Below are 26944 nucleotides of genomic sequence, written 5' to 3' on the forward strand. Positions count from 1 at the left end.
CCATAATTTTTTTATCAGTAATGTACCGTTGATGTATTACTAGCAATTGGCCAACCATGCAACGATAGCCTAACGAATGATTTTAGCTGAATATGTTATTTACATTCTCAGCAATCACTATAAGATATACATATGTTTAACCGTTTGTTTTATTTTTTTTTCCAAAAAAGAACACGTAGCTATCATTTTGTCTCATTGCGAGTTGATTTATTATTAAATATACTTAAAACATGACCTACATTTTTTTTCATATTTACCCAACTATCGACGTACGTCCAAAAGGCAATAATATCATCTATAAAAATCACTTGTCTCGCTGTTAAATAGTCACCGTATATGTCTGTGTCGTGTCGTTGTCACTGTGTGGTGAATATATGGTGATGGATGGAAACCAAAATGCTCTTTCCTCGTGTACGACGGTGTACACGAGTACGTCGCCTTCGTGCATGTGTGCCCGGCAGTTCACGGCATCGCGTCGCAATCGCAGCCGTTTGCTCCACACCACACAACACACATTGTACGGCGTTGCTCCGTGCGTAGCGTAGGTAACCTACCCTGGGCGGCCGGAGCCCGCCTCCACCGGGCGCCGGACACGTCGCCCCGGCCGGCGCCGTCGCCGTCGCGGCGTTCATTAAACCGAAAAGGCGCCGCCGCGCGCCGCCCACTAGCTCGCTTGGGAGACGCCGACGTGCGCGCGCGTGTCGCGCGCTCACGCGGCGCGGGCGCGCGGGCGGCATTAACTCCGCCGTTGAACGCTAGCGCGTCGCGTCGCGGCATGGCGCGCCAACGGACGCCAGCCATGTGTGTGTCTTGTCCGCGTACGTGCGCGCCGCTGGTGTCGCACAGTTGTGTGATCCCTATCTCACCGTAGCGTATGAACTGTATGTACAGTAGCTACCTGCTACTAGCTCTGTATAAATACATGTACTGCCTCAAGCTGGGCACTGTAAAACCGTGCACACCTAAGCCCACAAAAATCACAAGCTCTCGCAGTGTCACTAGCCACTAGTGTGAGGTTACAAACCAAAGTTTTTTTTTTAGTTGTGTCATGGCGAAGGCGCAGGCGGCGGCGAGGATCATGACGGAGGTGGCGCCGCCGCAGCTGGTGTCGGTGATGCGGCGGAGGAAGCAGGTGGCGAGGAGCCTCGACACGATCGCCGAGGACGACAGGGAGCTGATGCACCAGGCGCCCTACGCCGGCGACGGCCACCACCACGGCGTCAAGAAGCAGGCTGCAGCGACCAGCTCGGCGAGCACCTTCGCCACGCCGACGTTGGCCTTCGAGCGGCAGCCACCGCCGGCGCCGGCGCCGGCGAGCGGGTTCATGAGGGGGCTCAGCAAGTGGTTCTCCAACAACGGCGTCCACGGCCAGGAGGGGTGGCCGGAGATCAGCCGCGAAGGTCACCGGCGAGCCATCTATTCACAGCAGGCGCACATACGTGGGCGCGCCACGGGATTGAATTCAAGTTCATTAACTAGCTAGTCGAGTTTAGTACGTTTATCAAGATGAGATGTACCCAAGTACCCATATGCTTAGTTATGATGAATTAAGGCTTAAAACAATTTTGTCTCCTTGACAATAATAATATTTGCAAGACATAGTTGTCCTCTGAAACAAGGTATGAACTGTTACGTACCAACAAGTCAGCATGGTAGAGATGTGTACTGTCAATCTGTCACAGCCTAGTATGTCTCTGTAGTGGTCAAGGGAACATAACCAAGGGAGATGCGTGCCTTTTATTTTACTATCACTTGGAACATGAGCTTCCATGTACAATGTTCAGTTCTTAATTACACTGCACTATCTAATACGCACCTATCGCGAAAGAATTTTGCTCACCCAGCCGACCTAGTAACAACACCGGTGAAACATTATGTTACACTCAAATGCCCTAACGTGAGCAACTAGCGGTCGAGCACCAATGCAAAACTATGATGCATCGGAAGCGTCTATGAAGTGAGGATATTCGTATTTAAGTTTTTTGTCCTGAATCAAATGAAAAACATATTGTACCACTAGTTTGCATCATATACTTGTGGATTATCATCAGCTCTCACTCCTGTTTGAATCTATCTCCTCCATATGATATGTATGTACAGGTATACAAGAGTAACAAACTGTTCTCTCTTACATTTACTGCTGATAACCTGCAAAGTTCAAAATAGAACAATCAGTATTATAGTAAAAAATCATGGCAAAGTACAGTTACCACATACAATTTGTTTGGCAATAGAAGGAAAAGGATGCATACACCAGTGATATGAGGGCTTCTGTAGTATACTAATGAACATTGCCGAATGGGCAAATGCCAGAGAAACCAAGCTTATGACTTGAACAAATATCCTCTCATGCTTTCTCCAAGCACTGGATTGAAGGGCTGTCAAAGAGTAAACCAAGTCAGAGGCCAAAATAAGTTAAACATTCCATTATCCAAATGCATTAAACGAAAACCTGAAGCACCAGGGAAAAAAAAAAGGAAACTACAGGCCAACTGCAGCCGAATATGAAAGATGCTCTCCCATAAAAGCTGCAAAAGGTTTATTGCCTGTAGGGATATTTGGAACTTGGAAGCAAAGAAATGGGAAGGTTTTTGAGAATATTACTCCTGAAGAGGAAGGTTGGTTCAGAAGTATTAAACAGGATATTCTCCTGCATTTGTGTAGGATGAATGAGTCTCTTAGCCCTTCGATTCTTTCCTGGTTACAGCAGTTGTAGTTTTGTTTTGCTTTCTTTGTTGGTTTGTAAATATTTCCTCTACTAGGCAAGGCCTGGTAGTATTTTCCTTTAAAAAAAAGCTGTAAAAGTAAGAGAAGGCACCATCTAGCTACAGGGAGAACAACATGTAGAACAGACTAATGAAGAGCAGGAAGCTGCAATTAAATCTAAAAGCTAATGATGCAGTTTAGACATCCTGGAAATTTGGGATGAAAACAAACAGAATGGTAGAAAACATTTGACATGATAGTGGTAAGATTTTCTTAAGCCCCTGCCATTACCCTATAGCTGTTGACTTGTTGTATACAAAATTATAAAACAAATGAAGGGCTGACCTTTTGTTGCTCAAAACATGTAGCAGCAAGCTCTTGTTGATGTTTCTAGCTACACCACTAACCACCCACAGAAGATTTTATCTTGTTCCGCTGAACAGTGCCTTTTCGAATTAAAGGGTTTTCTATTGAAAATACAATCAAACTGCCATCCTTGGTTCCTGCCAAGAAGCACTCCTCTGGAGTCACAACTAGTGAAGTTATAGTCTTCCCAGCTCCCTCATACCTCCATACAACATCAAGAGAATGCATAGAGCGAAGAACAATTTGTCCATGATCACCAGCACATACCACAAACTCACCACAACAACTTAGTTCCATGCAATTGAGACGGCCATTGGCTTCCGAAGAAGCAATATGTTTTCCATTTATGGAATACATATGCAAGGATAGGTCACTGTCGGAGTAAAATACTAGTCTGCCATGCTGCGATGCTACCAGTTTCGACAAGCCAGCTCCTGATGGATGTCGAATGGATCGAACATATTTTCCCTCACGCAATGTATGAAATATACATGTTCCATCTTTTGATCCACTGATAACGATATCTAGTTCCGTACTAACAAATAAGCATGTGATAATATCATCATGGCCACATAAAATATGATAAGGGCTTTCGATAATAACATGATCCTTAGTAGACAGATCATAATTTGCATTTCTTGATTTTTTATCAGCTGATTTTCCTCGGAATGCATGCCAGATCATAACAGTTGTGTCATAACTTCCGGTTGCAATTACACTTCCATCTGATGAAACTGCACAGAAGTGTGTTGACAGATGTCAAGATAAAAGCGAAAGAAATATCAGAGATACAAGGTTTCCTGACCAAAATAATATATCAAAAATGACAACATATACAATTAATAAACATCAAATTAATAATTACTAGCTGATAACAGTAAATATACATGATGCTGCCAGTTACTAATAAAATATTATTTAGCAAGCTCTGCTATCATACTTAGGCTGCGTTCGGTTGCAGGGGTTCCCAACCCCTCTCCCTCGTTTTTCGCGCGCACGCTTTTCAAACTGCTAACGGTGCATTTTTTGCGAAAAGTTTTTGAACGAAAGTTGTTTAAAAAAATCATATTGATCCATTTTTGAAAAAAAACTAGCTAAAACTTAATTAATCACGCGCTAAACGCTGCTTCATTTTGCGCGCCGGGAGTGAGGGTTCCCAACCCTCACTCCTGAACACAGCCTTAATTTGCTAACAGAAGTTCACTAAATAGTGAGAACTACACAAAGCAAAAGAATGGAGGTGCAAGTGCTAGCACTTACTGTTTAGTTACTAATAGTGGTTTAAGGTTGGAGCATGAAGAGTAGATTTAATATAATATACTGGATTATAAATATTTACCTACCTGCCACACAGCTGACAACATCTTTATGCTGCCGGACGCTCTGCACAATTCTTCCATCACCAAGGGAAATGATCTGAAAACTATTCTCCCAATTACCACACAGAATTAAATAATTATCACCATGAATTTGAACTGCTGTTAGGCATTGCCTTCCAAAATCAACGTTTTCGGCCAGGGAAGTGCTAATTTTACGGGGAGAAATTACATCAGAGCCAATTCCAAAGAAAGGTTCCTACAAGAATAGAACAAATTAATGAATAAAAACTAAATGTTATCAAAAAAGTACTGCTATCTTTGATTGTCATTAGGAAGATACCAGTGATCCAGAAAACGTGAAGTTTCCACCAGACTGCAATTGTGTAGTTAGCCAAAGCTTTACTGACAGTACAAGTCCTTCGTTCATCACAACAATGTTTGAGTCCAACAAGCTAACAAACAATACAGGTGATGAGGAGCTACTAGAGCAAGGGACAACAGAAGTCACTGTTATCGATTGTGGGGCAAAATATAGTGGGTGAGCAATTGGTATAGGGGGGCCTCTTCTTGGGTGTTTCTTCCGGAAAATTTGAATAGGTGTTTGTCCAAAATTTGCAATTTGGTCCTCAATAGCAGATTTCTGCAACATATCATCCATGTTTTCCAAATCAACTGCACCCTCGTATGTCAAATAGTAAAATATGTTTGCCGCCTGGTCCAAACAATGGCTACACCATTAGTAAGGTCATGTAGTGTCTGCGAGGAATGAAAAACTTGGGGGGGGGGGGGGGGTGTCGGCGCTGACAATAAAAAAAGATTTCCTTTTACCTCAACAGCAGGCTTGCCGCGCTGTTTATAACCAAATATGAGGTCAATCCAGTGATGGAGATTAGAGCTTACATATTCACTTTCAAGAGCTTCGCGGTTGATATGAATGAATTCTTCTGGACAACCCTACACAAAAGTATTGCATACTGATATATTACCATATGAGTTATAACTTTTCAGCTACAGATCTTAGACAATGTATTATTGAACATTTTAACTGAATTGCATTAGTAAATACTACATTATAAAATATTTCTTAGGACTATACTTCTATTACTTTTACAGATACATCAGGTTAAAATCCTTGTGCTCGAAGTTTCCACTTGAATACAATGAAAGGTATTCCCCGCAACACACACACACAAAGAGAGAGAGAGAGTACAACGAGAGTTAAAAACCAGCTGATGTAATTACGTTATGAATTGTGATAAGCATAAAATCTACCATGATACAATGTTATTTGAAGCAAATGGAACACGTTTCTGACCAAAATTTTTATAACTGAAGTACAAAAAATTTCAAAACTATATGAAGACCACAGGATGCAACTCAACGGGGACATAAACCATTCTTATGGATCAACTGTATGCTAGCAGATTATGAATAAAAACTATACCGGTGCTCAATACAGGATTTTTTTCTGTTCCTCACCCAAGAAAAACTAATAAATATCATGATTTAATACATGAGCATGGATGCTTAGTACAATCATATGTGGAAACAGTTCGTTACCTTTGCCCATGGAGGGAGACCAACATTGCCTAAAGGTTCACCATCCTGCTTTACACCAAGGTGATAGGAATTTGAATTTTCAAGAAACTCGGGCATATAAAAGAACTCAGGTATAAGCTCTTTGACATCACTTGTATTTGATAAGCAGTTCCTATATGTACTTTCAATGCTCTGAAAAAGACGATCTGCGTGATCAAACTTTCCACCCTGTACAAACATGTAAAACAACTTTTAAGATAACATAATTTTCAAGCTTGTAAAGAAAGACTTAGAACAAAGTAAAAACAGTGCAATGTGCCAATATATAGTGCTGAGAACGGGCCAGCAAATAAAGTAAAGAAAAACCTGCAGATTGCGGTGCAGAGCAGTAAAAGGCTCAAGCCTAAGAAGGTAATAAAGAACGATTCCCATGCTAGAGTAGTGAGATCCATAATAAAAACTGCAGAAAGAAAGAGACATAAGTTTGTTATAAAGAAGGATGCAAGAAAATGTACAGTGTATGTTTGATCAAAGATCAAACCTTGGTATATCAGGATCACAGAAATTAAGATATCTTTCTTCAAAAACCTGCATATTGAACATCATTTATTGAACACTATCAGAGGGAATGACAATAGGAAGTCACAGCAACCCATAGCTCCTCATCATACCTTAAAGCGTTTGGCATCCAAGGCACCAACGGGTTTTGACAGGTCACGGAAACTGGATGACTTGTTGAAATCAATTTTCTCTGACGAATAGTCAGACAATATCCAAGGGAATATAGGATATTGAGTTAAGTCATTGTAAGATCGTCCAGCAAGAGTGTTGAGAATCATTAGATACTCAAAATTGCTCATTTCTCTTCTTCTCCAACTTTCCCTAGCACTCTCAGCCATTTCAAGGGCAACCTTTCTGTCAACAAAAGAAATAACACTGTTTTTGTCTTTAGTACTTCCTTTGGGGAACAAAGCATCATTTCTCAGGGACACTAAGAGAGACCCAATGTTTTTAGCATCATTTTGGGAGGAAAAATTAAGAAACACAGGTGCATTGGCATCATCAAAGAATATCTCCGTTGCAGTATATTGTAGTAGGTACCGTGTCCAATGAACTGCTTTTATCTGGCAAACAAGGACAACCGGGAATTAAATTTGGAGTGACACATATCATGTGCTTGTGGATGGTTGTGCTGGTGCATGTGAGAGTAAATGATAGAGGACGTACCCTGCTTATTTTCCACCTTCTATGGTGTTTGATGTTGTTTGATGTATTTTTCATCAGAGCATCACCAGATTCAGTTGCATTGCCTCGTCCTCCGTCAAGACTACCCTTCAGTTTTTCTGCACCCCCCAGGTCGTTCTTGGGGTCAGAATCTTTTTCTTGATATCTGTTGAAAACAGATGTTCCTCCAGTGCCCTCAACCAAAAATTCAAAAGAAAAATGCAGGGCTTTTTGTGTAATAGTCAATTGTCCAGCGAGTTTTCTCTTTGGGGTTACAAGAACACATTGAACTGATGACAGAATCTGGGAAAATGAGAAAATAAGGATCCCAGGGAAGAAGCTATTAAAAACGGTATGTCAATTTTGCATATACAAAATTACAGATAAAGCCTACTTACTGCAGCATAGTCGTCATCTCCACCAGTAGACACTGGTTCTTTCCTATTTTGAACACTAGTAGAATAACCTGAAGAATCTGCAGCATCACTTGAGCCCTGGGTCTCAGACAGGGTATTCTGGGAAGGCTCACTCATGTCATTGTTATCCTCGCAAGGTTCAGAACTAACATCCCCTGTAATTCCACGAACTCCTTTCAGAAGTAAGTGCTTCATTTTTTCTGGAATTTTGGCACTAACAGAGGGGTTGACAGACGAGGCATTGCTTTCATTACTAGATTTGGATGGTGGCTGACAAAGGCGTTCATCAAACTTATAGTTACGCTTGAGTTTCAGTCGTCGCCGCCATTTATCTTCTGTCTTGTCAAGTTTCCAGTACGTCACAGTACTATTTGGAAATGGGTTAGCAGACCATGGTCCTCTTTCCTCACTCAAAGCACGAAAAATATGTATCCATTTGTCCTGATATGCAACATAGGTCACTTCAGATGCACTGAAAATAGATATGTTTGGTAAAAAAAACTCAATAACAGCTTACTGCAATTATTTGCTGATCCTCATCAAACGCAAGCTGGAGAGCTGCTTTTCTACTGTCGTCCACAGAAATGGCAGCAGACTTAGCAAACTGTATGTCATCCTCAAAGCTTTGCAGTTGTTCTATATCTTCAATTAAGCTCTCATCAATTTTGGAATGAAGTTCCTGGAGCTGCCTCAGGCGATCAGCCTTTGCATCCTTCATGTATTTGACCTCATCAGCAGCCTGAAAAGCACCAAACATATTGTTCAGCCGTAGTGTCTTTTGTGCACTGTTCACAAAACAGACCCAAAAAATAATAGCCTTCAGGGTTCAGTAGCAAAATTTTACTCCTGGTAAAATAAAGAAAAGAAATGTGGGGCACATTCAAGAATCTGTGATATAGTAACAATATAAGAACCATATTGTAAACGTTTTCGAATTTTTGGGAAAGCACAAAAGGTTTGTAATGAAAAACATTGACAGATACAAACCGCAGCAAGAACCCGGTCCTTCTGAACAAAATTAAGAACATAACCAGAATCCTTATTGCTATTTACTTCAGTGGAATCATCTCTTGCCAACATATTAGTGGCAAGCAGAGACTTCCCTTGTACGAGAATTTCAAAAATCAATGGCGACATAATATGAGAACGGGCACCATCATCAAGCCCCCCATACTGGGATCTCCCCCTAAGTAAAGACCTGCAGAAAGAAAAGAAAATTACTAAAACAGCCAATTCACAAACAATGAGCAAAGTTTGCATAAGTATAGCCATACCAAATTAACAAATGCAGTCTATTTTTGCACTGATCATCTTCTGAAATAAGATTAGGAAGCACCAATGTGAATTGCTTAACATACTTGGATAAGTTTTCCAAGCCAGCTTTGCACAGATACAAAATTATAAGATGGAAGATGATTCTTGGGAATCTCTCGCCTCTTAACATCATAGCTTTGTCAGCATTCTTGTTCGCCTTTCCACTTAGTGCAGAACCAATTCCTCCAGTTACCACTACAGCAGCCATCTCCGCGGCCGGGATATTCAGTGATTCTACCAGCCCACGTGCCCGTTGTCCAATAGATGGGACAGCAGCATTTGAACCCTTTGGAGTCAATCTATTTTGTCCTCTGCCATTCAAATTGCAAAGAAGAGTCCATATCTTGTCGTAAAAGCTCCACCAATCATCACTCAGTTTATCTCCATCAGTATATGTGCTATTACTCCAAGGAAAGCTGCAAAAGTGCATATTTACATATTTGTTGATGGTAAATACAAATTGCTCAGTAAGTTATAATCTTGCATATAACCAAAGGCAAGCAGGAAAATATAAGAAAATAGAGGCTATCATGGATGAAGACAAGCTGCTTAAACTAATACTAACATATCTGACTCCAAACGGAAACAAAACCAAACAAACTTGAGAAAAGAAGTTGGTGTCAAATAATCGGTATTGAATTATCTAACTACCAACAATATATTTCCATCAGAAAGAATACTAGAATACTTAATAATGTCAAGTGAATTAGAACACATTCCTCTCTCACGCGTGTTCTCTCTGAGCTTGTTCTTTCTTTATGTGCCCGTGTTACAGTTGTTATGTGGCAATATTTACTGCAGTAGTTACTACTATATTAACCAACTCAATTACAAAATAAAGGAGCTATGACAACAGATAAGACATTGTTGGTATCGTGATTAAGTTTCACACACAATTAGCATAGTACCTATGCATCATAATGGATGACAACAAACCTTACCTAAAATAAAATTAGTAAGTTCCTAAAATCTAAAAATTGTACACATGGTCACATAAGATCAATTAACCACCTAAGTATGCACATGTGAAGACAATGCCATTGTCCTTAAAAGAAAATCTAGCAGATAACACACAAATGTCTATGTCCATAAAATCAAGAAGGTCCTAGGTGTGGTGGGGTGGGTGTATAGAACTTTACTAGAAGTATAGGCAATTCTAGCACCTTTAAATATTCAGAAGAGTTCAGTCATGAGATGTATTACCTTGTAAGTTGGCCGCTACCCTCAGCATTTAGTATTTCAACAACAGAGGTGTTAATGTCCTCTATTAGAGAGTCATCAGATGAAGATTGTGCAGATAAGCCAGGTGAAGGAAACTGTTACAAAAGAGCAGAATGAGTGAAGGCATACATAAATAAACCATATCTTTTCTTGCTTGGCACATTATTCAGATCATTAGCATACCAATAGTTTAATTCCGATTTGATCAACAAACAATTCATGGATAAGCTTCAGAAGATACAATATATTATCACGGCAAGGTTGCAAAAAAAGATTTTCTTCAGAAGATGTCTCAAGCAAGCTTCCCACAATGTCTTCAAAGATGTCTCGTATCAGACAGGAATTCGGCAACTGACCCTGTATTTTGGACAATCTCCATAATCACACTAGGGTGGGAAAAGGGCACTAAATTATTAACTTGTTACAGCATAAACAAGGAGATTAGCTTTCTGACCTGCTCGATTTTCAAGAGAAGGAAATTTGTTGTATCTTCCAGCTGATGCCAGCCACCTTTCATAGAGCACAAGCAGTAGGTGAGGACCAATGAATACATGTTCCTCACAAGGATTAACTCATTGGTTTCATAAGTGTTATCCTCAGCTTCTGAACTTGATTTGTAGTCCCTAAATACATCAAGTTTCACAGATGTCTCAAGCCAAGAGCTCCAACCGTACTCCTGACAAAATCATTTTATTATGAATAGATAACTAGTTTGTGTAGACATAAGAAAAACGGTAACTAGTAAATACCACAAGGGCTTCAACATTAGAAGGGTTTGAATCCAGCAAATCAAGAAGATCACTCAAGATCTTAGTCCGTGCTAACGTGTCTTGACAAGATTGCATATATTTAAATATACAGACCAAAATCTGAGGAACAGCAAATGGAGACAAGCTCGCTGAAGAGATGGCACTATCTTTTGACACTTCAGATTGGGAACGTTTCTGTAAGACCTGAATAGAAAATATGATGCAAGCATCAGATGATCCATTAATCAGTTTTGGTTAGTATCAAGAAGCCTGATATAAGAGGATAAATATAAGAGTACTAAATTTATAAACATGAAGTTCAGCAAGTTACCTGCTTAGGACTGGCCCCACCAAGAAGGACATCAAAGAGAGTAGCACGTAAATGATCCGAAAGTGGAAATTTGAAAAGTCTTTCAGATATTGAATAGAAGAACAGTTGAGGTGCTGCTGTCATGCCTTTCCTTAGATTTTCAGAAATAGATCTAGGCCGTCCTACAGGAAGGCCAAAAAATTTTGGTCCTTTTTTCTCAGAAGGAACTCCAACCAGAAGTTCTCCAAGAAACTGAAGTCCCAAGAGGCGAATTGGCTCGAACTCCCTGAAAAGCAAGTGATTTCATACATAAATATTTTTACAAATCTAATAAGAACAGAAATACTCCACTCTGCATTTCAGACCGCGACTAATATGCACAAACGAAGAATGTGAGCAAATGAAAACAAAATATGGTCCAGTAGACATAACTCAAATCTTTCGAAACAATTAGTCAGCGAAATTGGGACAGGTTTCTATTTCAAACAGAAAAGTGCAAAATGCATAACAATGGTATTACGTGTGATACCTTACTGATAAGAACAAATAGAGGACAAAGGCAAACATCCATAGAACAGTACAGGTGCAATTTGATATAAGAAAGTAACTATACAGTTTACACCGTACGTAGTATAACTCAGGAAAATACTCAAATAGGAACATGGGGTCATCTTGACCTGACCCATAGGCCCATGTTCATTTCCATACAATAGTCTCAAATGGAACATCAATTTATACCCATTTCTTCTTTATAAAACAAAATATATTTGTAACATGCATTAAAGCCCGATGGCAGCAGTGACAACCTGACGTATAAATAACTGAAAGTGCATTACCTCTTAAGAAGATTAATGAAGATGTAACAGCCACCAAGGGGATTCACTTTCTCCAAGAAAGATGATAGGAGTGAATTATGTGATAAAGCACGAATAATCATGTGAAGTACATCTTCAATACATGCAACATCTTGACTTCTCTCGAAAAAGGACACAAGTGTCGTTATATCATGTTGAGAAACCTTTAACCTGCAATAGATGATTGTTGCATTACAATTAAACAAGAAAAAGATGAGTAAAATTGATAGCATATGAAACACAAGCAAAATACTCCTTGAAAATGAAAGCATCTATGAATCAACAGTTGGAAGTGCTTACTTTATACTCATTTCTGCCAGACTCAATAGGAGCAGACGGATCTTGCGAATTTCTTCTATGTTTGGCCTCTCTGCAATCACTTTTTTGGTAACAGGATGCAGAGAAGTCTTAGAAGACCTTAAATCAGTCTTTTCTGAATAAAACTGGAGTACAATGTCAATGATCCTTGGGAGCCCACACAACATTGGCAAACATTTCCCATCGCATTCAAAATATTGTATTAGAAGCAAATAAAGTTCTCTCTGCACTTCATAGCTTGCATACGCCCAAATATGTGGGTTCAGATAAATTTGTGAAAGAGCATCTTTCAATAGAACGTCTGACATACCTGAAAAGGCAGAAAGTTAGTAATCTATACTTTCTAAACATGCAGAAAGACAGATAGAAAGACAGATAGCTCACCACAGTTCTTCAAAACATTAAGCATGTACTTCAACGACGAAAGAGTCTTAAAATTTAACAGCTGTGGTGAAACAGATTGAAACAAGAACCCTAATATAGAGAATCCAGAAAGAAGATGCATTTGTTGCTGATTTGCTACATTTCCATCCAAAACAGATGCAACAAGCTCAACAACTTGACCTGCCAATTCATCACCAATGGCAGGTTCTCTACTATGAATTACAGCATCGTCAAAGTGGATCAGAAGAGGGAAAAATACAGAGACACCACCAACACAATAAATTATTTCCTGCAGCAAGCGCCGGGAGCATAACTTTGTCCCACCCATGATAGTTGCCTCAAACTTACTCTTGTCAAGACCATCAAGTGCAGCAGATACATTGAACAAAGTTCTATTGTTACTAGCCTGGACAGAAAAGGACAAGATATTCATTTATCTTGTTCAAGAAACTAACTGAAAAAAAAAAAACAACACTATGCTTAGAGACCAATGTAAACCTGTGCATTCAAGCCAAAAATCATCTTGGATGAAATGCCATCCTTTCCATCCAGAATACCCTTGTACAGAGTGTCAACATTCATAAGCAAGTTTTGATCACCAAGGAAAGAGTACATGTAACTTGGTCCTAGATTATATATGCCTTTTATTTGTTCCGAAGAAAGAGCATCAGAAAATGCATAGACTGGGCCCATTTGACCAACAAAGGCAGAAGTGCTCTCAAAACCAAGGGAAGTAGGTTCTTCACCAATGGGCATCAAATCTGTGCCAATACTGCAGCGAGTCATTACTTCATTAACTTTTGCCCACCTAAAAGCAGAAAACGATTCAACAAACTGTAATCAGGAAATCATAGAGAAAAACTAAAACACATGGAATTAAATCCTAATCAAAATATGAGTTCATAAGATACCCAGCGTGCTTTTTTGCAATTAAGTCATGTTTACAGATAAGATTCATTTGTTAGGAAAAGAGAAATGATATTTCTTATTGGAGTTGGTCGGTCAGAGATTTGTTAGGAGTCACTGGCTGAGATCCTACAGGTAGTCTACAATGTTACTAAGTTGTAGACTATCAAGTTGAGTCTTGAAGACCTAATCAGGCCATGATTAATTGATTTCCAAGTACAACTACTCTTACATGGATGGACTCTCAACTTTGGATGGGCCACCGTCACTAAACTCTAATGGTTCATATGCTTTATGTCCCTCTCCTTGTTTCATTCTGTATAAGATGTATGTGTTTGGTTTTGTTTGAAATTGAAAACATTGCATGGCATGTTCAAACACTTTTTAGTCATGGTTGGTTGAAACTTGAGAGAAGTCGACAGATCTGTTAATTTGGCAACTCAACATTATGACTCAATCACACTGGTGATATATGGCTTTTTCTTTGAAGGCAAACAAGGAATGGGATCAATTCCCTCATCCCTCTCTTCTCTGAATCTCTCATCCTTAGTCCTCCAATATCTCTTAGGAATGGAGCCTAAGCTGCATGGGGAAAAACTGGCAAAATGAAGTGCAGGCTCCTCTCGGCTATTACTTCATCCATAGGCCGTAACTTTTTTTTTTTGACAATTAAACAGCAGGAGAGGCTCCTACTGCGCTATATTAAAAAAAAAGAAGGGGAAAGTATGTACAAGGAGAGCATATACAAAGGAAAGAGAGCAAGAAAAAGAAACAAAATAAAATTACAAATCCTCCAAATTAGCTAAGGCTTTCAGAAAACTGAACAAGGAATTGAATAGTATCGGAAATCCTGTAGCATGATTAAAAGTTTGAAATAGAAAATTCTGACGAATCACATCCGGTATACCAAACAAATGAAGAATCTACTCACCTGCATTTTTGATTCGATATCTGGCCACCATCGACATAGCATCTCAGCTGGCTTCCAGTAGAGAATGCTCTCCCTACTGAATGAGTAACAGAAAGGAATATCCATTGCTTTGTTGGGAGGCTTAGAGGCGACAAAACACACTGATGTTTTTGACTGATAGACTGCATAGGGTAAGGATAGGGAGGTCAAATTAACATATATTACTTCCGTCCCAAAATAAGTTCATTTTTCACCCGCCACACACATACCAATACAAAAGCAAAAAGATAGAATACCCCTACTTTATAAAATCCCAATACAACTATCCATCACTTTACCCAATACAATTATTCCCTACTTTTACAAACTTCGATGCAATGATTACTCTAAAAATGAACTTAGTTTGGGACAAATGGAAGAAGCTAAAAATGAACTTAATATGGGACGGAGGAAGTAGAAACTAAAATCGAACAAAAAAAATGATAAATGAAATCAAGTGCTGCATCCAGTTCATGGCATGTAAGCATAGCTGTGTAAAACGGGAACTTATTAAAAAAAGACTACAAAATTCTAATTTTCTTTCTATTGTCCACTAAATAATGATTATCGACAGCACATCACCTAATAATAAGAGCAGAGCACCTAACAGTAAGGGCAAACAGGAACGCATGGCCATAATCTAATAAGTTTAAGAATGGTTTAACTTCAAGCATTAGCTGCAAGACATTGTAAGATATTAATCAGTGAAACTTGGGACATTTCATCAAATTGTTTGCAATTCTTAACAAAATTTCACATGGAAATGTAAGTCAGTCAGTATGTTGCATTCCCAAAATTATGTTGCTAGCTTCGCTAGTGCCAAATAACCATCTTGACAAATTAATCTTTTAATCATTTGTGCTATAATTTTCTCATTCGGTTAGGTAGTACATACTCCCTCCGTCCCGAAAAAAACGAATCTAGGATTGGATGTGACATATTCTAGGATAACGAATCTGGACAGAGATATGTCCAGATTCGTAGTACTAGGATGTGTCACATCCAGTACTAGGTTGGTTTTTTATGAGACGGAGAGAGTAGTAGTCAATGAAAAAGAATATTTAATGACTTGTAAGTGTTCTTTTTTCTGAAAATTACTAAAATGAGCTGATGGCTCCAACCACCATTACCTCAAAGATTAGAGCATCTTTCCCAAGCATAGCCAAACATCCTTTTCCACTTTCCGTGAAAAAGGAGAAAAGCCCCATCATGCTATTCTCAAGGAAACTTTCCACCCTTAACCAGCAGCAAAAGGATAAGCCCTTATTGTAAGGCCATTGAACAGGTGATTTTATTTCAATGCCCTGGTAAATGGAAAAACAAGTAGGATATCAGATAATCACCAGATAAACATTTCCTAATGGAGGAAACAATAGAGGTACTTGTCCTGCAGAGTCTATTTGAGACAATGAGAACGACTAGTGTAACCTTGTTCCTAAAAAAACTTGCAACAAAATGGAAAATAGAGAAATGAAATGAAAAACAGATCATTTAAAGAGTTACAAACTCAAAAATTATGCCCAGTCAAAAAAAAATGAAAATAGTACTAAACATGAAAATAAAAACTCACAGAGTCATGACCACTAAATTCAAAGAAAGCTTCAGGTCCCTTTTCCTTGAGCATGTGACTAAGACTTGTCAAAAGCAATGAATTACGCTTCTGCTTGACACCAATCTTCTCATCACGCAGGAGGGCAAATATTTTTCGTATATCTTTCCCGCAAATACTGTGCCCACCAATAATCTGAATCAACTCGGCAATTTTTATGACAGTATCATCAGTTTCCTCTACTGAAAACCAATCAAGAAGAAAACTAAGAAATCCTGCTTTGAAACAAGAACTTCTATTTGTAATGGATCCCTTGAGCAACTGTTGTAGGACCACAAGCCCATAATGCTGGAGTGCAGTGCTGCTCTGCCAATTAGAAATCGCCAATGTTGCGTATCACCAAAACATGGATGTCCAACCACAAATATGTGTGCACACATCACAGGGAGTGCGACCAAGAGAGAGACGTACCTTTTGTAAAACATTTAAAAATAGTATGATCACATCTTCATTCTGAGAGAAAAAAAAGAAAGGTAACATCAGATAACAGAACCAAATAGAAATGTGGGTACAATAGAGTGAATCACTTGATTAAGCAAGAATAGCATTGCTTCAAAGATCATGAAGATTACTTGCCTTTATTGTGGTTTCTTCGTTTTTATCAAATGTCCCATCAACAAGCATGCCAAGTATGGCATCCAAGAGTTTCTGACTAGGTAACCATTTACAGAAGTCCAACAGCAAGCTTTGCAGTGTTTGATAACCCACGCCAACCAGCATTCTAAAGGAAGCCTGGATAAGAAAAGACAGTTTTAGATGCACATAAAAAAAAGATGATCAGAGGAGAAACGAATATAAAGTCCAAATAATGCTTGCCAGAAATCCAGGTGACAGACAGGACGGCAAATCCAGAAACAAATGATACTTTGGTTCTATATTTTCGCAAAGAAAAGAGCATACAACTACTGGAAAACAATTCTGATATTTAACTTGCTAGATGCTCTGGTTTCAAAAGAATATGCAGGTTCCACAACAAATGTGACCTTGGAGATTGAGTTGAAAACCCTAAACGGGAGTGAACAAAGAAACAGCAGTACTAATGGTTACATCTCGAAATGACTCAAAACCAATACTGGCAGCAGTCTAATGGTTCCAAAAAAATTTTCTCAGACACGGAGGAGAGCTGCCTATCATTATATTAAGAAGAAGAAAGGAGAGGGTAATAACCCTTATAACACACACATAAACCTTACATGAGACAAAAAGACCAAAACACACACATAAACCTTAATGGTTCCAAAATAGTACAAAATGTAAAAGTGTAGAGAAATATTTGATTACCTTTGACACATCATTTTCAGCAAGTAATACAGTCAACGTCTGAAGGACATTAAGGACTAATTGTTCACCAACTGCTTCATCAAAAGTCCCATTCAGTAAGGATACAATATGCAGGAAGCACTCCCCATTGCGGAACAGATTTTGATAATACTAGAAAAAGGTATGAGTGAAAAGATGCATTTGTCAGGGATGATGTGATATTAATGAAAAGGACAAAAGAACATTATTTAATGGGAATAATCCCATCTTACAAAAAGAATACCATGCGATCTATCATAATGATCTCTCTCATGTTAACTAATAGATCAATAGACAATTCTGCGAAGTCCTCCTTTTCTTTTGCACGAGTGAAAGCCTCCAAATATTTTGAACATAGCTGCAACTTTGCTGTATGATCTTGTGCTGATGCTGAAGGTAACTGATTGTGAGAAAAGGAGATAGTTTTAGTTCCAAAGAAATCATATCACAAGCAACAGAAGGAGAGACAAGGAGCACGGCAATACCCTAAATAAGTCAAGAACTTGCTCCAATACATTTTTTCGGAGGTTTTCTTCTTGGAATAAATCAAATAAACACTCAATACAATTGGCATTATGTAAAACTAGAATCCTTCCAAGCTCAGATATTGTGGTGTATTCCTTGAAAAGATTGAAAGCCAATTCCACACATGCAATAGTACTTTTAATCTTCTCATCTGAAGAAGACATCTGAACATTTTCTGATTGAAAAACATTTCCACTTAAGCCATCTCCAGGATGGGAAAGCTTCCTTAGATGTTGTGCTTGAAGACATGCAACCTTCAGGACTCTGGTAAGCGCGTCCAATGATTTAAAGGAGGATATAGTCTGTTCAGTGGCAAGTTGCAGGATAACATGAAAACTCTTAAGAATAGTTCCAGCTAATCCAGGATCATAAGTGCAACGTTCAAGCACATCTAATAACGCTGAGCACTCTGGCTACAAACAAAAGTAAATTATTTTAATAAGGTGAATAAAAATAGAATGGCAAAATTCAAATTATGAACAATGCGCAACATCTTAGGTGACGCGGCAGAAATTTAGGATACCAGATTGTTTGTGTTCTCATTTATTGTTGCGGCAAACTCCAAGAAGGAAATAGCTTCTGCTTGAAGAATGTTGACATCAGCTTGATTAAGGCCTTTAGAACCAGCTGATTCAGTAGCATCAATAAAATGATTGTTTTGTGTGTCACAAACAATATGATGAATATACTCCATAGATGATCCAAAGTAAAAAAATTTATCTGAAAATATCAGACTCCATAAACCCTCAGCGCGAAAAGATTTGAGCAGAGCTGGTACTGAAATGAGAACCTTCCTGAATGTGCAAAGAATATAATGCTGTAGGGTATTTGCCAAAATCCTGGAGAATTTAGTCAATACAAACAAAAAAAGTCAGCAAAAGAAATTTAGAAATGAATGATGGCATTAAAATACATAAACATGCAATTACTTGAAAAAAATTACAAAACATGATACTTCCACACACAGATTCATTGCACTCATGAAACAAGACGGTAGCCTTGCAATCATCAAATTAACAAATTGTACATGATTAGATAGATATTAGGATCAACACCATTTTAGACAATTGTTCACATGTTGTATCTAGCAGAATATTTTAATTATCATCCATTGAGTTTTGCAGTACTGGCTATACATCGGAAAGACTAATATATTATATGAAGTCCCCTGTACCATCTAGATATTCAGGAAACATTGAAAGCAAAGTCCACAATCAATTCATCTAGTCTAATCAAGAAAGATGGACAGCAACATTAAGGAAATGAGAACCTACCTTGTATGGTTGGGCAATTCAGATTCACTAGCACAAGCTTTGATGCATGGAAAAACTGTTGAAAGAACCTTTATAATCCATCTTGCACATTGCTCACAGTATGCCACTGAGATGGACAGAGAAACTTGGCTATCAACTGCACCAGAAGAGTTCCTTATCTCGTTAGGAGGAAGAAGAAAAGAACAAAGTGCTATGCTCAGCTTTACAGAATACTCAGTCCATTCAGTTGTATCAAGAATATCAATAGGACTTGCAAAAGATTCTGATGTAAGCGATATCCCAGTGCTTTCTTCAAGCTTACAGTTCTGCACTCGAGAGTCAAGTGCCTTTTGTTGATGAAACCCCTGAAGCATAAATGCAGGCCAACAGATGCTGTTTGCAAACTTATGTATCCGTCCATTTTCACATAAGAACTGTAAATTGTTGACATTACCAAAACTGAATAGGAAGTCAAGGATCCATAGAGCCAAACTATGCAATAGCATATGGAGTCTAACTTAAACAGACTATTAAATTCTGGATAAGTAGGTATTAGTGATATATTCATTTATTTGCAGCCAGAATATTCAAGGTGCAAGAGTATATCATCGCTCCAAGAAGACAGAATCCAGAAAAAAATGTCCAGTCATGTATATAGGTGTGTTATAGACATGAAACAGTTAAAGTCCACCTGTAACAACTAGTTTGTACTTAATATATTGTTAATAAATTATGAAAGCTAAAAATATTTTTTATGGTTTCAGAATACATCGTATATTCAATTAATGTTCAGAGGTATTTCTAGTCTTTTTTAGAAAAAATGGATACTGCAAGAATCCAGAAATAAGACGTTTCATTGACTGAGAGTAACAAAGGTGTACAGGAAAATTCATGCATTCTCTTACTAAAAAATATATGTGCATCAGGATACACTGCCTCCCTCAGAATTTCCAGCGATAGTATCTGGAGCTGTAGAATTCCACTCCTGTGTAAGACATGTTATGGTCAAATCACACAAATTATATATAGAAAGCACACAAACCTCCTGCATTCCTGCACCTAAGGTTTAGTATTGCCACAGTTGAAGCACTTACCTTTCATCACTGGGGACAAAAGAATACTTTGAGACTGACAATTTGCTTGATGGTAATCCCAGTCCATCTAATAGAACCTCCAGTCCTCCAATGCTTCTGAAATGATTCTGTGCACGTGCATGTTGAGAGATTGTTGATCTCAGAGCATGCAAAGTTATAAAGTGAAGTAGCACGTCAGTCCACTGCTCTTTCAAATTCAATCTTCGGATGACCCTTAAGAGTTCTGCAAGAACAATTCCAGATCAGTAAGATAATAACAGTGCAAAACATGAACTAACCAATTTAACATCATAAATCCTGAAGAATTAATTGTGTTATTTTTCTCCTTTTGCAATACCACAGGATGCATAAAGAACTAAACTATATCTAGACAAGTACAATTTTGGAGAATGCTATGACAATCCATGTCTTATGTTTCTTAGGCTGTGTTCTTTCCCCCTCTTTCCCAACTCACCTCTCTCATTTTCCACACACACGCTTCCCAAACTACTAGACGATATGTTTTTTGTAAAAGTTTTTATAGAAAAGTTTCTTTAAAAAATCATATCGATCCATTTTTTAAAAATATTAGCAAAGTTATAAAGTGCTTCAACACTCCAAAAGCTTTGGTGTCTCGCATGGGCTTCTGCACTCCAAAAGCTTCTCAGTGGATCAGCAAACTCGGGCAGCTAGCACTTCCCAGTGTGGGCTGGGTTGTGTGCGTGTGTGTGTCTCGGTGGGAGGGCCTTGGTCTCTCCTTTGTTTTCTTCTCCTTAATGAAATGAAACGCAGTTCTCTTGCGTTTTCGAGAAAAAAAATTTAGCTAATACTACCTCCGTCCCAAAATGTAGCTAATTTCTACAGTAACTTGTCCCAAAATGAAGCTATTTCTCCACCTACCCTCTCCTCTCAACCAATCACAACCATTCTCTTCACCAACTTTCTCTTCTCCACCAATCACAACCCTTCTCCAATCATCTCTACCTACTTTCTTAATATCCGTGTCTACCAATGCTTACATTCTGGGACAGAGGAAGTACTCAATTAACCATGCGCTAATGAGTCGCTCCATTTTGCGTGCACGGGAGATTAGCTCCCAACACCATCTAAAGAACACAGCCTTAGTGGAGGGAGCATAAATCCAACACAGGAATGATACAAAATAAAATGTGTTTTGTCTCATCACCCTGAATCGTGCAAAACACTTTTATTGCCGTCATGAAAATTCAGTTACTGAAAGTTTTGCTCTATTTAAAAAATAGCAAGGTAGCATGAATAAATATAACTATATATGTGGAGTATTTACTAAGCATTTGACTCCATAAATGAAAATAAATATAACTATATATGTGGAGTATTTACTAAGCATTTGACTCCATAAATTATATTTCATTCATTTGATTTGAGACTGCGCAAAAATAATTTACTGCAGCAAAGATTATGCAGCGTAATCATCTAGCTTCAGCATACTTGTTCCATTTCTAATTACTGGCACTCTTAACCAAATCATGCACACTAACTTAGAAAGGAAGCAATGGTTTGAAGGTTGGACCAAAATAATACCATAAGCACAAACAGTATGTATAAAATGTAAAGTAGAAGATGGTGGATGAAGTTTGCAAGTGTAAATTTGGAATAACATCTCAGGACTTTTAAAGGTCCAAGTAGTTGGGGATAATATATTGGTAAAAATGCAGAGCTGTTTCTCTACATTCAGTGCTGGACCACAAGCTAGCAAGATTCCTTCCAAAAACACATCACACTAATGCATCAGCAAGGTTTACGCCCTCTCTTATCACCCTTTTGGCCCCAAATTACATTGAGCATGCCAGGATCATTCATCTCATGTCGTAATCTCTTCCACTCTTTGGTTTCAGACCAGAACATACAGGTCATTGTCAACTTGTCTCTGAATCTAGAACCAAACTATTTGTGTAAACTGGAGTTATGGAGTATGGATCATGCTTACTATAAGAGTTTATCAATAAGCTAGTTAGCATTACAGATTAAGTTCAATTATCCTAAGCAAGTGTCAAAAAAGAACAATGTTATCAGATGTATACAAACATTGAGAAAACAATCCTACCTACTAACCAATTGACGCCTCCAGCTTCCATAACTGCAACAATGGCCTTTTGCTGCCAGTTGGTATCATGAACAGCGCTTTTTGCAGATATTGGAGTAACTGTGGCCAAAAACTCATTTGATAGGGTTTTCCCAGTAGTATTGATAAATTGCGTTAACCTAGTAGCAGTTGGCTCCAAGTTCATGAAGTTTGAAATTATTGTAACAATGTGTACAAGTATCTTTTGCATCATCTTCATGTTATCTATGGCTTTGTTTGACAGCTGTTCATCTGCGGCAAGCAAACTGGTCAAAGTCTTGAGCTTTACAACTGCAGCTGAATACACAAGAGAAAAAACGTCAGTTAAGAATAGATTCATCACAAAAGAAACCATACCAGTATTACCACGGACATCACAACCTAAGCTACAACAGTGAAAATGGTATGAAACAAAAAAGGGGAAATGAGCGAAATTACTTCTAGAAAGGTAAAACACTACTAAAGAAAGTATTGTACCTTTCAGAAGAGCAGTGACCTTCTGCACACCTCCATAATAACTAAATACTCTACAGTTATGCACTGAGCGAGTAACAATGGTCAAGCATTCCAAAATATTCAATCCCTCAGAGCTTAACATCAGGTCTGACGATTGTTCTGAAATGTTAGGAGAGGATTCCGAACAGCTGTTGCCTACTAATACGAGAAAAACAAGTCATATATCAATTATTGCTGGCTCACTCTAGTTGCAATACTTTACAACCACTGAACAAATCAACTACTATCATGCATAGCCTGATTGCTCATTTTTCCTTTAGCAGGTACTATGAATCTATGATCTTGCTTTCCGAGAAGACATGTAACTGATTTTACATCAGTGTAAATTTAAACTGTCATAGCATTTAGATATGACTTCTGCAATTTTGATTAGTCAAATCTGGCAAAAGCATGTTTCAAATCTTTCGTATGCAAAGCACCTCTTCAAGCAGATGTTTCGAATCTTTCAGTATGCAAAGCTGTTATGACTGACATATTAATGGCATCTTAAAATGATATGGAATTAATGGTGGGGTGCAAACTACAAAAGTTGTATGCTATGATATATAAAAAGCAGAAATGAAACCATGAAAAGGAGGGAATGCATCATCAAGAAAGGCATCATGGTGTTCATCAGATCCACTTACTCTCAGTAATGAAAGAAGTTATTTGAGAAACCTCCTGCACAAGAATAAGGATGATCTCAGAAGGATGCCCTCTGGAGCATCCTAAAACCGTATCATCTGATATTGGTTCTTGATCAACTGATTGCTCAGTGTATTGCAGTTCCCACTCTTTGAATGCTTGTACGAAATGCATGATAAATATTTGCAAGGATTCCTTCTTTTCAGCCTATGGAATTGTTGGCAACAGAAATGAGGAAGCATGATCACAAACTTTTGGGGAAAAAAGTACAGTTTATGCCATAAAAAATACTACAGAATGAAATAATGCCATACTACAGCATAAAAATGTGACATTGTTTCCTTAAACTAAGCTATATGTAGTCTAAATTAGTCGATACATTCATAATCTTGGTCATCGTATCTCATAGACAGGAGCGTTGATGAGGAAACTAGTCAAAGTAATCAATCAAATCATTCCTCAACTTCAACAAAGCCATCTCATAAGTCATAAGTAAAAAGTGTAAAACAAATATCTGTTATTGGCATATCATGTCATGCAAAAATCAGGAAATTATGTTGTAATGTTAATGCACATGTGCTTGATACAAGCTGTTTTTGACATCATGATCAAAGGAAATAGCCGAAGAAAAGGTTGGTGGCAAACCAGCATGCAAGATTACTCACCTTGTCAATGGCATTCTCATATTTCTGCCAAAGCATGTTTAAGACTCCTTCAACACCACTATCACTGGAAGCAGATATAAACATTGTTAGAACTTACAAGAGAATCAGCCTTAGCAGATTGTCCCCTAACAACTATAAAAACTGATGTTACATTTGATTAAGATGTAATGTTAACATGATTGACAAATAAGTATCTACAGAACTTAGTTGCCTATCAACATTATAAAATCATCGTTTACTCTTTTTTAACAAAAAAAATCAGTATATTAAGTGCAAAACCAGGGTAATCAACTCTAGTACCTAATTTTGGCACAGATTTTGTGTCTATAGTGGAATATCACACACCAGCTACTTATACTGTTCAGTGATGTAACTATGCGTATGCGGACTACTGAAATGGAAAAGGATAACTAAAACAACCAACGTACCAACAACATACCTCTTATCAATTATCCGAGTTAACAGTTAGCGTGCACAGTTACTTAACCAAATAAGCAGCAAAATCTACCGCACGGAAGCAAGCTTGAGAATGCAGCATTGGTTCGTACTCGGTATCCAGTAGAGCGCACGCACCAACACATTGAGCTACACAAGCAAGTCGCATTCCGCAGAGCGAGCGGTTTCCTGAGGATTTGAGTCGGCTAGGTTACCTGAAGCGGACCCTGGGGGACGGCGCGGCGGCGAGCCTGTCGGGAGCGGAGGAGGAGGAACCACCGGCGCCGCCGCCGCCGCCGCCGCCGCCGTCGCCGCCCCCTCCACCCCCGCCGCCGCCACCGCCAACCCCCGACGAGGCCGCCGCCGACTTGCGGAGGAGATCGGCGACGCCCTTCACGATGTTCATCGCCCCCGATCCGAGGCGGCTAGCAGCAGCGCATCACCGCGCGGCGGCGGGCGCCCCCCGCGGGGGAAGGCGACGAGGCCACCACGGGGATTCGATTCGAATCCAATCCCCCCCTCTCCTCGCGGACGGTGACGCAGGTGGTGGGGAGGGGGAGGGGGAAGGGGAGATCGCGTGAGGAAGGGGAGCACCGGAATTTTGGAAATGCTCGTGGTTTTCAGCGTGTGGGAGGCGTGAGAGCGTGAGCGCGACGAGGAGACTAGGGAGAGGGATCTGGAATTTCTCTGGGGAGAAGTCAATGGGAATCGCGATGTTGGTGCTGGCTTTTGTGTCCTCTGGTGCGCGGAGTCCTGCAGCGGCACACATAATACGAATACTAGCGCTACGTGGTACTATTACACTTAGTAGAATGGATGAAGGTTCTTATGGAAATTAACCAGCTTGAATATCATCAATAGCAGTGGTAAAGATGTATTATAACAGTATATAGCATACCTGTAGCAGATAATATTTCATACAAGCGGATAGTCTTTTTAATAGTTCTTTAATAAATATAGAATATTGGACAACAATTCATGTCCGATCGATCCATACATGTAATAAATATAAAGTTGAGAGATGATTTCTAGAGTTTTAGAAACAAAATGTGAGTACATTTAACACTTCTCAGGTAACACAATACTCAACACATCTGGTGTAAAAACTCTCCGTAGTCATAGTTGAGGACCTCCGACACACTCTTTGTCTTCCTGGCGAGATAGAACACTGAGTAGGATATGGCGGCACTCATGACCATGTGACTCTTGCTCTTGAAGAACCTCTCCCTGCGAACAAAACTCCGACCATCCGCTGGGTTGTTGATATGGTCAATTACCTTGAAAGTCGCCACAACTTCTTGTAACCCGGAAATCAGTCCCAAAGACTCTACCAGAACGCTCTTTCCCGAAGTGTTCAACGTCTTCTTCTCCCCTTCAAGCTTTATACCTCTTCTGATCATGGATTTGATAACAGAGACGTCTTGACGAATTCTTGAGATGTTTGATGCCATCTTATTCTCCGCACGGCGAGGACTTGCCATGGTGCCCCTGCTAAGAAAAACCTTATATGAAGCAATTAATTAATATTATATGCTTAATAAGTAGTTAAATGGTGCCCCTAAGTATATGTTTAAAAAGACCTTATATGTTACATAAAGCCATGAAGTATTCAAGACAAAGGAGAATATGAGACTAAAAACTTTCACAGGCAAAGCTTGAATCAGAACACACAAGTCATGAAGACTACAGGAGGAACAAAAGTTTATTGTATAGATTCAAAAAACAATGGAATCCTTAAGTTTAAATAGCTGCATTTGTATTGACATTTATGTAATGATTTCAAGCTGACTACACGGTACTTTGTAGCTAGCCTAACAGGTAATACACCCTGGAAATCAGTAGAACAGAGGTAAATGATAATACGATTTCAAAACATCTTTTATTTATACGATGTGCAATTATATTCTCTAGCAAGGACCCTACAGATCGAGCTGTTCCATTAGTCTACTGCTACCTTTTTTATCAATCACGTAAAATTAATGTTACTATCATTAAACAAACTATCATAATATATATTTCTTTTTATTTAAAATATATTATTTTTATAGATATTATTGTTTAAAATAGTATTTCAAAGATTATATCGAAGATCAAAAAATACTTATATTTTGTAAGGGGAGTATTGCATTACAGATCTACTCCCTTTGTCTAAAAATACCTATTTCTAGATTTGAATCTGGATATGTTCAGATTTAAATCTAGAAATGTTTTTTTTCTTTTTTTTTTAACGGTGGGAGTACTTAGCATAGGAGAGGTAAACAAACAA

The 26944-nt window shown here is 38.8% G+C and overlaps 2 protein-coding genes across 4 annotated transcripts; one reads left to right on the forward strand and one right to left on the reverse strand.

The window, feature by feature from the left end:
• The first annotated feature begins 963 nt into the window (after nucleotides 1–963).
• On the forward strand, nucleotides 964–1618 carry LOC127762859 (uncharacterized). The gene has a single exon (XM_052287364.1). It carries the CDS (start codon nucleotides 1049–1051, stop codon nucleotides 1481–1483), a length of 435 nt encoding a protein of 144 aa, XP_052143324.1. The 5' UTR covers nucleotides 964–1048; the 3' UTR covers nucleotides 1484–1618.
• Nucleotides 1619–1714: 96 nt separating this feature from the next.
• Nucleotides 1715–25369, reverse strand: LOC127762858 (BEACH domain-containing protein B). 3 transcript variants are annotated; one of them, XM_052287362.1, is made up of 41 exons: nucleotides 24894–25369; nucleotides 24244–24307; nucleotides 23581–23785; nucleotides 22916–23089; nucleotides 22421–22735; nucleotides 20356–20578; nucleotides 20193–20246; nucleotides 19283–19720; nucleotides 18532–18847; nucleotides 17969–18421; nucleotides 17728–17883; nucleotides 17466–17615; nucleotides 16761–16916; nucleotides 16596–16637; nucleotides 16146–16490; nucleotides 15706–15879; nucleotides 14558–14718; nucleotides 13219–13528; nucleotides 12721–13126; nucleotides 12319–12646; nucleotides 12001–12189; nucleotides 11186–11450; nucleotides 10855–11058; nucleotides 10560–10781; nucleotides 10289–10462; nucleotides 10088–10200; nucleotides 8845–9300; nucleotides 8558–8768; nucleotides 8088–8309; nucleotides 7553–8011; nucleotides 7158–7457; nucleotides 6602–7054; nucleotides 6472–6518; nucleotides 6297–6390; nucleotides 5952–6158; nucleotides 5220–5345; nucleotides 4732–5103; nucleotides 4416–4647; nucleotides 3052–3806; nucleotides 2253–2378; nucleotides 1715–2148 (listed from the first exon to the last, which is right to left on the reverse strand). In XM_052287362.1, the coding sequence occupies exons 1-39, from the start codon at nucleotides 25082–25084 to the stop codon at nucleotides 3109–3111; spliced, it is 9705 nt and encodes a 3234-aa protein (XP_052143322.1). In that variant the 5' UTR covers nucleotides 25085–25369; the 3' UTR covers nucleotides 1715–2148; nucleotides 2253–2378; nucleotides 3052–3108. The 3 variants fall into 3 exon arrangements, with proteins under 3 accessions (XP_052143322.1, XP_052143323.1, XP_052143321.1); XM_052287363.1 differs by having other exon boundaries at nucleotides 8929–9300; nucleotides 22916–23092; XM_052287361.1 differs by having other exon boundaries at nucleotides 22916–23092.
• Between the last annotated feature and the right edge of the window lie 1575 nt (nucleotides 25370–26944).

The sequence above is a fragment of the Oryza glaberrima genome, chromosome 2 (genome assembly GCF_000147395.1).
Source record: "Oryza glaberrima chromosome 2, OglaRS2, whole genome shotgun sequence".
Taxonomy (NCBI): domain Eukaryota; kingdom Viridiplantae; phylum Streptophyta; class Magnoliopsida; order Poales; family Poaceae; genus Oryza; species Oryza glaberrima.